A 12,876-nucleotide genomic window follows, 5' to 3' on the forward strand; every position below is an offset into this window, starting at 1 on the left:
ACTGGATATCATTTAGGAACTTTTGATCCCAGGTCCCAAATTCGACTTTGCTTGTAAATTTGTACAGATGTGGCATGTAAATTGTAAGTGTCATCCTACGACTGCGATTACAACGATTTGATTCAATTTTTGAAATTTCCCGCTCCTACTTTCACTACAGTGGTTGTCAACCTTTGTTTTTATTTATTTTTTCGTCGGTTTACGAGCACCCACTGTCTATTTCTTATCACGGGTGGTGTACTGGTGTTCGCCGTTTAGGCCAATCGATGAAAAAAATATCATTCACCTACCAAAGAGTGAAGGGCAAGGAATACTGTCAAATCTTTTTGCTGTCAAGTCTGTCACTTTTGTCGTTCACTACATACCAAAAGCTACCATGACTAACTTAGTCACCAAAAGTTCGTATATGCTGGAAAAGTTGGGCAAGAAGAGCCCCAGGGTAAGTGCATCATCTTCAGTGACATTGTGTGTATTACATTTTTGGTCCTCTGACATTTTCAACGGGCACTTAAAATCAAGTATCCCTGAAATTTGGCCTAGATGTAAATATACTAGCACTCTGGACTAGCCAAAGTGACACTGAGTTGGCAACTCGCTCCCATATGATAAAGCAATATCAATCCCTGTCTAACCTTTAATATGTTTCGATAGCTTTTCGCAGCGTCATTGCCTGCATGCCCTTTATGGAGTAACAGTCAGCAGCGTCGCAACCTCAACGTACATGAACATGTCAGCTATTCGCTGCTGAAAGGTGCTGGTATACCTGTGCCTAAGTTTGGTGTAGCCAAGACTGGTAAGGAAGCAGCCGAACTTGTCCGAAGTCTGGGACTCACAGATATTGCAGTCAAGGCTCAGGTGTTAGCTGGTGGTCGAGGTTTAGGTCATTTCAAAAAGGGATTCAAAGGCGGTGTTAAAATGGTTGACACGTTAGTTACAATTATACCCAATGATAATATTATTTATGTGTTACATACAATACAAATTTTATGAATTCAGGGCAGAAGAAGCTGAATATGTATCAGGTCAGATGTTAGGAGATTTTTTGATCACAAAACAAACTGGAGAGAAAGGCCGTATCTGTAATGCGGTTATGGTAGCTGAACGTGTGTATGCTAGAAAAGAATTTTATTTTGCTGTCATGATGGAAAGAGCATTTGGTGTAAGAGAATAAATCAATTAAAATAATTAAGTCATCATAAGAAATATAAACTGTCTATAGATATTCATTAAACATTCATATTTTTAATAGGGCCCAGTTTTGATAGCGTCTTCTCAGGGTGGTGTAAACATAGAAAAAGTTGCTGAAGACAATCCTGAAGCAATTTTATACATGCCCATTGATATTACAAAAGGTAATCATTTGTTATTAAACTCATCAGTTAATATCATGTTTTATTTTGTTCTGTTATTAACATTAATTTATTAGTATTGCAAACCCAGTCATTTTTAAATGAGTCATTAAATATTATCTATTTAATATACAAAATAATAATAATAATTCATATTTTAATAAAACTAAAACAATATTATGTACTTAATTTAACAACAACATTATTATTTAAATTATCTATTTTAAAATGATTGCTAAGTCATTTTAAGCATTTGAATTTAACCTATAAGGTCAATTAATTATAAAGAATGAAGATAGGCAAATAAAATAATCTCGATTATGAATCAATATTTTTATAATATAAACTTTGTATTTAAGTAAAATAGATTATTTTATCTATAATATATTAGTAAATATATATATATATTTATTGTTTATACTAGAATTTAATTGAATATGATTTGAATTAAAAAATTTAATTTACTTGTTAGTGGGACATGGATTTTTTAAGTAAATGTATCGTTTTAATCAGTGAAGATATCTAATTCTTAATTCTAAGTAAAATTAACAAGAATCTTAATTTCATACTCACATCATATATTAATATTCAGTAATACTAATAGTAGGTATATAAACTTATAAGCTTATAGTTATTTACTTTTGTTTATAAATATTAACTAATAATTTTACCTAATAAATTTCCAATAAAGGCTTAAGTTAATAGTTAGCTACTTTGATGAATAATATATTTATTGTTATTAGGTATATCTAGAGAACTGGCTTTAGATGTAATCACCAAAGTTGGATTGACAAAAAAAAAAGATGAAACTGCAGATGTAATTTTGAAGTTATATGACTTATTTCTTACCAAAGATGCTCTATTAATTGAAGTTAATCCTTATGCTGAAAGTATTTCTACCGGGGGATGTAAGTAAAATATTTTTTTATACAATTAATTAAGCTACAATTTTTTTTTTTTTGTTATGTAACAAACATACTATGTTATATTATTTTTTTTAAGATTATTGTTTGGATGCCAAATTCCGATTTGATGATAACGCAGAGTATAGGCAAAAAGAATTGTTTGATTTGCGCGATTGGACTCAAGAAGATGAAAAAGAAGTAGAAGCTTCAAAATTCAATCTTAATTATATTGCACTAGATGGTAATTAATTAAAATGTACATAATTATTAATTATATGTCAAAATTGATTGTTATATAATTTGCCATTATAATTATTTCAGGTACCATTGGTTGTTTGGTAAATGGTGCTGGTTTGGCAATGGCTACTATGGATATAATTAACTTGCATGGTGGATTCCCAGCTAATTTCTTGGATGTTGGAGGTGGTGCTACTGCTTCTCAAGTGAAAGAAGCTTTTAAAATCATCACATCAGACCCTAAAGTATGAATTTTGTTTAACTACCAATAGTAAATGGGGCTTTCTTCAATAAAATTATAGAGTTCATAGTCAAATTTATTAATTATGGAATTATATTAAAATGATTTAAGCTGAAGAGTTTGAATTGAAACTGAGTTTATCATTAATTTTTGAATTATTATAGGTATGTGCTATTATGGTGAATATTTTTGGTGGAATAATGAGATGTGATATCATTGCTGATGGAATAATTGCGGCAGCTCAAGAGTTGAATCTCAATGTACCAATCATTTGTCGTTTACAGGTATATTATTGTATTATAAATCATAATTAATATGTACTATTACAGTTAGATGTAAAAGATATTTAACCTTTTTTTTAACTTATAGGGAACAAATGTAGATGAAGCAAAACTTCGCATTGCAAACTCTGGTATGAAAATTTTGCCAGTAGACAATCTAGATGAAGCTGCTCGTTTGGCAGTTAAATTGTCTGAAATTGTGAATCTAGCTCGTGAACAACACTTGGGTGTCAATTTTGAAATGCCCATCTAAAAAGGAAAATAAATAATCTAACAGTAATTATTAATATTATGTTAACTAATACTTGTTCTTGAAAGGCTATTGCACATTTGTCTTCTAATTACTACACAATACAGATCAGTAAAATACATTTTATATTCTCACTCAAAGCTTAAATAAATTATTCAGAAGAGACATAAATATGCTTTAACGTTTCCCTTTTATTATTTTATTTGTTGTTGGACACCCTTGAATTAAATGGTTTTTGGTTTCTTATACTCTTAAAAATTCATAATAAGTATGGCTATTGTTTTAATAATATTTTTCTTTTGTTGTTTTTGTCAGATAAATTGTTTTATATAATATTATAGATAATTTATCCCTATAATTTATACATCTAAAAAGTTATTCTAATAATGTTCTTTTGTATGATAGTTACCTTTATGATTAAGTGTTACTAATGATTTAATTTTGTGACATAATTTAACAACTAAACCAATTCATTGTATAGTATTAATTTTAAAATAAAAAAAAAGAAAGTATTATTGCTGTTTAAAAGTCTCCTTAAATTATAAAATGAACAATTTGTAAAGATTTATTCCCGCTAACAGCTTTTTGAAACAAGAAGGCACAGATAAATTAATGTCCATGCTATAGAGTTAATCTTATAGTCAGTTGTGAATGACACGCTATGTTATCTTTGATTGTATTTCATAAATTGTTCCTTAAAAAAATGAAAGTTTACTTATTTTTAGCTTAGCTAATTTAGGTATCTTTTTTTAATTATTAAGTAAAATTATACATAAACGATAATGGCTGTAGATACTTAGACCACCATTATCTTATTATTATTACTATTGTTGTTGTTAATTCTACATAATATTATTGTAAATTGTCATGAATATAATAGATATTAAATAATAATAAACAATTGTTATAATGTGAATATTATTATTGGGTCATTATGTTTTTAATCATTGTTTCTATAGAAATTAGGATATGTGAAGATTTATTCAGTGGTATTATAGAAAAAAATAGATATAGTTTTTACCAAATTGAAAACGAAAACCCTGAGAAAGGTTTTTTTATGTCACCACCGATGTCGTTAAGGATTGAAAATGAATAACAATTTATTTTTTCCATTTTTCACTTTACGAGTGAGGATGTTAGCTCAATATTTGTTTCCTCTCTCAGAGTCATGACGTGTAACATAGATTAAACGCACTCGCATAAAATAATTTATAAATGTTTTTTAGTAATCTTAGAGTAAAATCACCTACTGTAAAAATTATAGTGAATAATATTATTAGGAGTTTGACTAATCGGTATTCGGTTTTATATTTTATTATTATTTGATATTAGAGGTGTTCGACTTTTCTATAAAAAAATCGCAAAATTAGATTGATATTAAACTGTTTTGAGCCAATATTTAGACAAATCATTGTGTCATACCTTTTAAAAGTGATAATAGCATTTTACCCAAGATCACTCAAAAACATAACAAAAAGTATATGTGAATGTGTTGTCTATGTTGCCCCGGCCAAAGAGAAACCAAACAAACAACAGCAGCTAGCAGCATGGGCAGGTACCGGATAGGTACTTTTTTTCTATCAGGATATATTTATTAGGGCTACATATAACTAGGACCAATCACCAATAAAATATATAAAAAAAAAATGCTCACAATACTTTTTACAATCAAATCATATTATATACTATACACAATTAATTGTCAAAAAAATATAGTATTTTATTATAATAACATTTTTTTATGTAAACTATTTAGGTACCTATTAATTATTATTAGAGCTGGGATTTGTTTGCATTTGTATATTTATTCTTGTTAATCGTATGGTGTGCTAAGTAAGCACAAAATTTGTTTCATGACAACAATTTAAAAAATGAAACTTTTAGATCTTATTTTTGAATACTTCGACATTTTTCTATTTTAAGAGCTTATTTTACAATTTTAATTGCATATTTCATCTTTTAGTGCATATTTCGATGTTTTTTGTTGTTTGAGACATTTTTGAAATATAATATAGTATTATAATATAAGAAAAAATATTATATTTTTATAGTATCGATTATTAACATCATAATAAATTAATAGGTTGCGTTATTTATTTTAGGTTCCTTTTTTATATAAATTGATTTATATTTTTTTCTTATAGATTAAAACTACCTACAAAATAATGAAAGTGAAGAAAAAAATTAAGAAAAATAGATAAGTATTTATAGTAGGGTTTGATAATTTGTTTAAAATATATTGGATTAATTAAATGTTTAAAAAAAATATTTTTTTTTGCTAATTTTGTTATGCATAGATTTTATTTTTTATTTTTTTGTGCATATTTTAACATTTTAGTGCATATAGCATATGTTTATGCATATTTAAGATTTTTTTAGCGCAAATTTGGTTGGTTATTAATGCATTTATATCCGTGCTCTAATTATTATTATGGTTGTTTATTTTTGTCATTCGAACATCAAACATATTTATTTATATTTACATTACATTAATACATTATTTAGTTTTAGTACAATAGAGTATAGACAATAGCTCATAGGTACAACAAAAAAGGTACATATTTATTATTTGTACGCCTATCAATGGGTATTATACAGAGGCAACTAATGGAGTGTATATTACAAATATTCAATGATCAATATTCAATACAACTGTACAGCTGTTAGGCGATATAATAAAAATTATTTAATTTTAATTTTTCGAGACTTGGACTTCTGAGTATACTGATGGGGACCTACCGGCTAAATTCCTATTTCCATGTGGTCCTATCCATGGCTAGCCGACACTCCCTTATTATTCACGTGTACAACACTATCGATCTGGTGTTGGAACAATATTACCTATTACAATTGTGTTTAATAACTTTCGTTGGCGTAACACAAAAACTAGATACGACCCCCCCCCCCCCCTGGTGAGGTTTTGGTATACATCCGAGTCCGACGACCAATAAAGCCCGGGATTCCCGAACAAGTATAATGGGCAATAGGTGTATGTACCTTGGTATATCTTTAATTCGTGGTTTCTTCGAGTCGCAACCTAACCTATAGGAACCCACGCTGTTTGTTTAGCAAGGATCCACGTGGCAACTGGTTTTTGGGTCAGGTCTCTGGAAGTCTGGACCAATATTCTTACGAAAGTTACCATAAGTTTTAAATACTCACGAGGCCACAACTAACTAGGTACCTTATTGACCTTATATCATGTACTTACCTACAAGGTTACAATCGATCGATCACATTGTACAAGAATGATCTAAGATTTAGAACCATAAATAAATAATTACTCATCCTGAACTAACGTTTTGTACAAAAAATCAACAGCTGTCCTAAAATGTTATACACACAGTCGTAGAAAATAGAACAATAACAAACGGTTGACAGTAGGTATTAATTACCTTTTATTTTGATTTATGATATTTTTTTCGCAGAGCAGAACAATAAAATGTAAACTTTGTCCAAATAAATAGTTGTTTTTGACTCTTGATTAAAAACTATTCATCGTCCGACGTCCATCAAGTATCAACATTTAGTTTCGGCACAGAATATACAATATATTAATTTGGTTTCAGGCGGGCATCGCAAGAATTTTGAAAATCGCTTTTTATTCTCTAAGAATTTACGATTTACATATTATCTAACAATATACAGGTACCTATCTATTATATAATATTATTTTATTTAATTCATAGGCCACAGCCAATAGGTAAATACATATTTAATTGAATAGTAGGTAATTAATACAAATTTAAGTTTCGTATGTAGGTCATAATATTTTAAAACTTTAAAGGTAAACACGATTTCAACCGACTACGATAATGGTCAAGAAACGTTATAACATTACAACGTCAAAACATATCATAATATATTTTTGATGTCTTTTAAGGTACACAGTTTAAGTCGATCATTACCGAATTTTATTTCTCTTTTCAGTCTATAGTCTAGAGTTCTAGAGGTTTCCTGATTATTTTTCGTAAAATCTCACGTGAAACGGTGAGACGCAGTTATTGTAGACGCATGTAAATAATGCCTTTTTTTCATGGAGACATGGACAGATTTTCGTATCCATGCTCGTCGTTATCAGGGCCGTTATCAAGCCCATTGTTTTGGTATTTACTATTTACATGACTGCAGCCGTGATCCGAACAAAATATTGTGTATCGCAATATTATTAATTTTTAACTGTTTAGACTAGGCGATAAGTTTGTCTGTTTGTGTTTATTTTTTTAAAAACTTTTTTTTGAATCCAAATCTGTGTTTGAAGACCGATCGAAGACGACCACTTAAACGTAAGTACACCAAGTCAGAGAGGCTTCCACTGTTTTCCCGTCGACAACGCTTCTGGTAAACCGTAACATATGTCTTCGAGATGCAAACGTTTTGCGACTCAAAATCGGTTAGAAGCCTTTTGAGTGTAAATTGTTTGTGATAAAATGCCCCAATCGTCAAAATGGTATGACTTTTTTGTGCTGCTTGACACTGTTAACAAGTGCATTGTTGTGCGTAGAAGAACCAAATAACCCCCAAAATAACATTTTGTTTGTAAGTCAGATTTCACAACAACGGTTATGTTTTTATACTAATATTATTGATGTATACAATCGACGATCGTCTACTTATTCAATAATTACTAATGCGGTTGGTTTGTTGACGGACATCATTTTTGTTTTGTTTTCTCATTGTGTGTAGGTACAATTTACTTGGTCAATTTTTTAAACTCATGCTTCAGTCAAATAAATTTTGTTTTATTTGTAAATATTGCACTTTTATTATTGGTTCTACTTATGCATTGACCATACTACCTAGTTGCATCATTCCTGTCACCACTACTTGTATTCTTCTTGTACAGTAATTTATTTACTATGCATTCATGTATAATAATATATTAATGCAACTTACATTTTACTATTTAATATATTTATATATATATTTTGATTATTTTAAGTGTTACCGCTAATTTTTACCTAGCCCATTTCCTATGTGGCATGGTTTTTCATTATAGTGACATTTTCACCGTTCAAAGCATAGCAACAAGTGCCAGTTGTTTATCGTTGTTTAATGGCATTTTTTGCCAAGGTTTGTCCAAAAGTTGCCATGTTCCTCGGTGCAATTGTTTTTTCTCAGTGATCCAAAAAATTGCTTACATATTCTGAAAAACTATTGCTTGAAGGTCGGTAGTAGAAAAAACTAATATAGGAACTTAATTTAATCTAATTAATAGAAATGATGCACAAGGGTAGTAAAAAATTTCATTTAAGCTTCAATTATTTAGATATTATTATAGATGGTAGGTATACTAAAAATTAATTACATTTTTGCTTTGGCATTGAAACATTTTTATTTATTTTTTTTTAGATCTAGGTTATTCAATTATTGATAATGGGCGATGAGTAATAATTTCTGCAAATAGTCAAACAACTTCAAAATTCTTTCTCAAAGCTATGTTTTCATCAGGTAAGCTAATTGTTCTAATAACTTAGGTTTGTATGTTGTCATCTTAAAGTAACATTTTTTTGACACAATACAATTTATAATTTTAAAATTCTCATAACTTGCTTTACAATAAAAATATTTAAAAAAACGCTAAGACAGGCACCTAAATAATAATTCTTCCTAAAATTGTAAATTGGTCAATCCGCTCCAATATAACAATTAATTTTGTGAAATGGATGTAATCAATGATGTAAATTTGTAAGACAAAAGCAAGACGTGTGTATTACGTCCAATTGAAATGTAATTTTCATTTAAAAAAGTACTTTTCCGTTTTTACTTATTAATAGTTTAAGTAATTTCATAACAGTTATTTAATAGTATTTTCAAGCTATTCTGCCTCAAAAAAAGACGTTTAAAACATAAGGTTAATCACAATTTAATAACTCAAAACTGCTTCACCATTTATTATTATTTTTAAATAATAGTGTATATAAAATATTACCAATTGCATGAAAGTATTTTGTTTTCAGACTAGATATTTGATCTGTAAAAGTAAAGACAAGTTCTCAAAGATTTGCATAGATAAACAAATATTAATTTTAACTTTATAAAATGAATACTTATTTCCAAATTTAAGATTCTAAAAACAAGTAATATTATTTCCTAAGTTATTCAAAAACAAAATTCTGTCAAAATATTCAGTAAGATCAATTGAATTAAAAAATTAAATAAATAAAATATAATACCTAACTATAATTACCTTATATATTTTTATAGGTTAGTAGGGATCATTTTACTACAAACAGAGGTAGACGTTAAGAAAGCTAAAAAATAATAATAATAAATCATTCAATAAAAATATCGGAAGTAAAAATTAAAAAATTAAAATACAATATCAAAAGAAATTATTTATTATATACATTTAAATATTAAAATATTAAAAGAAAAATTAAAAAATGTTAAAAATTAATAATTTAATATTAATTCAAATTAAATTAAATATTTTGGGTTGTTTTATTAACAAAATATATTTTAGTTCTGGTTTATATATAAATTATGAAAACAATGATAATGTTCATACTATAACTATAATAATGGTATTATATTGTATTGTACTTTATAGCTTATTATTTAATGTACGTACTACCTAATTTTATCATTTTTACATGGTATCATCCAAAATATTTGACTTCATTAATATGTATTATAAATTTATAACTTTTCGATTAAATTTGTACATCGTAAATATAAATATAAAGAATAACTTTTTGATACAGTATTTTAATTTTTGGTTTATAATAAATATCTTTTTGATTATAATTTATACACATTTTGGACAAATTATAATAAATATAAATAACTGTTTTTGATATGATGTTTAAATTTTTAATTTTTTTAAACTTATATTTTTATTGATTGATTTTTTTCAATTGTCCCCATATTAAAACGGTCGTGCCCAAATGATACATCCATTTGTCCCTATTCAAGTGGGATGTATATTTTATTAAATGAATATTAATTAGTAACAATAAAATATAAATTACTGTAAATAACAATAAATAATATATATTATTGATTATATTTATATTGATATATTATAAAAAAATGAAATAAATAATAAATATTGAATGCAATTAATTTTATAAAAAAAATTTAAAATTCTAATGATGAATATTCACTATCATTTATTAATTACTTCAAGAAGATAAGATCCTCACTGAACCAATATATATATCTAATCGTTAAAACTACATTTAAATTATTAGCATTCATTTTATAATAGACAATTATTGATTTCTAAAATGGTCTATTATAAAATCAAAATATCATACTATAAAGTTTTATTGAGTTAATTAATTTATTATTTTAATAATAAAATGTCAATAGTGAATATCTATTATTTTTATCTTACAGTTCAAGGTAGTGAAATTGCCTGTGATCATTAAACTTTGAGTTTATTCACTGAACAATATCCAAGCATCCCAATGAAAAGTGTAGCTGTTGACGGTACATCAGAAAATTTACGTCAGTTAAACACAACTTGGGGGAAGAGTAGAGGTGAACAACAAACAGAGTTGAGTGCAGACGCACGGAACACAGTACGAAGAACCTTGTTTGTTGAGCCGTCCGCTAAATTAGAAAGCAATGATAACATTTTAACGGATGCAAACGAAAAAAATCCTAAGTGGCTATCTTACGTATTACAGAGGTTAAGTGAAGATACTAAAACTATGCCTGGTAATAGTCAAACACCACCAGCCAAAGAGGTTAAAGAGAGGGAGCCGGAAGTACAAACTGGAGTTGGACCTGATTGTGGTATAAAGGATGTTTGGGCTCATAATTTGGAAGAAGAGTTTACGTCAATACGAAAACTTTTACCAAAATATTGTTACGTGGCTATGGATACGGAATTCCCAGGTGTTGTAGCCCGACCTATTGGCGATTTTAAAACAACTGCTGATTATCTGTACCAGTTGTTGCGGTGTAATGTCGATCTGTTAAGGATCATTCAATTGGGGCTTTCATTTTTTGACGAAGATGGAAAAACTCCCACTGGTCCATATACTACTTGGCAGTTCAATTTTAAATTCAATTTGTCAGAAGATATGTATGCCCAAGACAGTATAGAACTATTGACAAATTCCAGGTAATAGTAAATTTCTATAATTTTTGTGATTAGCATAATACAGTTAAATTGTCTTTATTTTTCAGAATACAATTTAAGAAGCATGAAGAGAATGGAATCGAACCTATAGTTTTTGCTGAATGCATAATCACATCTGGTTTGGTATTGATGGATAATATAAAATGGATGACATTCCACAGCAGTTTTGATTTTGGCTACTTAGTCAAGGTGTTGACCGATGAAAAATTGCCACAAGAGGAGTCAGATTTTTTTGATATGTTCTCTCTATACTTTCCTTGTGTGTATGACATCAAGTATCTGATGAAGAGCTGCAAAAATTTGAAAGGTGGTCTGCAAGAAGTTGCAGATCAATTGGAACTGAAGCGGATTGGACCTCAACACCAGGCTGGTAGCGATTCTCTACTAACAGGCATGGCTTTTTTTAAAATCAGGGACATGTATTTTGAAGGAATGATTGATAGCAAGAAATATTGTGGTCATTTGTATGGCTTGGGCATTACCACATTGAACAATGGCCAAATTCGGTATGATAATAATGAAGGGCCGCCCAATTAAATATACCAGAAATACATTATTAATATAATAATAAATATATTATTCCCAATGATCGTACAGTTGTTGTTTACCACTGATGAATGGTACCAACTATACATTTTGACTTTAAAGAAACAAATTTAAAAAAAAATTATATGCCTCGAGTATAATTTTTCTCTTCTCAATTTATTTATTCTGTGTAAAATTTTGTTTGCCAACTGTGAATGAAATTAGAAAATGATAGAATTAAATGTAGCTTAGAATTATTATGTTAAGAAAAAAAATTAAAGAAAAAAAATGGTCTGTATAATAATTGTTGTGTAATTTTTTTATATTATTTTTTCTTTTAAGACATTTGATCTATATGCGTTTTGATTTAAGATATTTGTTATATATTTAACACAGTTTAAAAACATGGACACTACATTTTTATTTGTGAAGTGAAGTGTGGAATTTGGTCCAATGTAATTCAGGACCTTAAAATAAACTAGCTATATTTCGTTTCCTGGTACCTGTATATAGATTAATAAACCATTTTATTAAATGAGTATGAGTAATATTATGTCTGTAAATGTTATGTTAGTGTCTAAACACAAATGATTAGATTATGTTCATAATAGATCATTGGTATGTGGCATGTGTACTACAACCTCCTCACCATTGTGTGTAAACGTAATAGATTTTAAAATTATAATTTTCAATTTTATGTTTTAAACTATTTGAAAGTTTACAATCATATAGTGAGAATTTAACCACTTGATAATGATAGGCGTGCGTGAGTGTGCAACAAGTATAGGAAGTGAGTACTTCTAATAATTTACATTGGTGTTTTTATTAGTAGACTTAACTTTTTGATACTATTTTAGAATAATTTTTTGAGTTCTATTATTTAAAGATTTTAAGTACAATTATTTTAAAAATACAATTATATATTTATTTAAAAAAAAAAATATTAAACTAATTATAATAATTATAAATAGTCAACATGGCCCCAATCTATAC

General features: G+C 28.0%; 2 protein-coding genes across 2 annotated transcripts; both read left to right on the plus strand.

Moving 5' to 3' along the window:
• The first annotated feature begins 251 nt into the window (after nucleotides 1-251).
• LOC111028880 (succinate--CoA ligase [ADP-forming] subunit beta, mitochondrial) lies at nucleotides 252-3,956 on the plus strand. Its single transcript, XM_022307660.1, is given in 10 exon segments — nucleotides 252-320; nucleotides 323-439; nucleotides 652-926; nucleotides 997-1,159; nucleotides 1,250-1,352; nucleotides 2,093-2,257; nucleotides 2,352-2,495; nucleotides 2,576-2,736; nucleotides 2,897-3,016; nucleotides 3,102-3,956. Coding segments are annotated over 10 exon segments (1,467 nt in total). The 5' UTR covers nucleotides 252-266; the 3' UTR covers nucleotides 3,267-3,956.
• Nucleotides 3,957-7,351: 3,395 nt separating this feature from the next.
• Nucleotides 7,352-12,431, plus strand: LOC111028878 (CCR4-NOT transcription complex subunit 7-like). Its single transcript, XM_022307653.1, has 4 exons — nucleotides 7,352-7,549; nucleotides 8,616-8,714; nucleotides 10,608-11,340; nucleotides 11,406-12,431. Exons 3-4 carry the CDS (start codon nucleotides 10,679-10,681, stop codon nucleotides 11,893-11,895), a joined length of 1,152 nt encoding a protein of 383 aa, XP_022163345.1. The 5' UTR covers nucleotides 7,352-7,549; nucleotides 8,616-8,714; nucleotides 10,608-10,678; the 3' UTR covers nucleotides 11,896-12,431.
• Nucleotides 12,432-12,876: the final 445 nt, after the last annotated feature.

The sequence above is a fragment of the Myzus persicae genome, unplaced genomic scaffold, assembly GCF_001856785.1.
Source record: "Myzus persicae strain clone G006 unplaced genomic scaffold, MPER_G0061.0, whole genome shotgun sequence".
Classification (NCBI taxonomy): domain Eukaryota; kingdom Metazoa; phylum Arthropoda; class Insecta; order Hemiptera; family Aphididae; genus Myzus; species Myzus persicae.

What these genes read in the sequence shown, in the direction of transcription:
- LOC111028878 (XM_022307653.1), top strand. Translation starts at nt 10,679, where the DNA reads ATGAAAAGTGTAGCTGTTGACGGTACATCAGAAAATTTACGTCAGTTA. An exon ending in GAACTATTGACAAATTCCAG is followed by an intron (nt 11,341 to 11,405) that starts GTAATAGTAAAT and finishes TTTATTTTTCAG; the next exon opens with AATACAATTTAAGAAGCATG.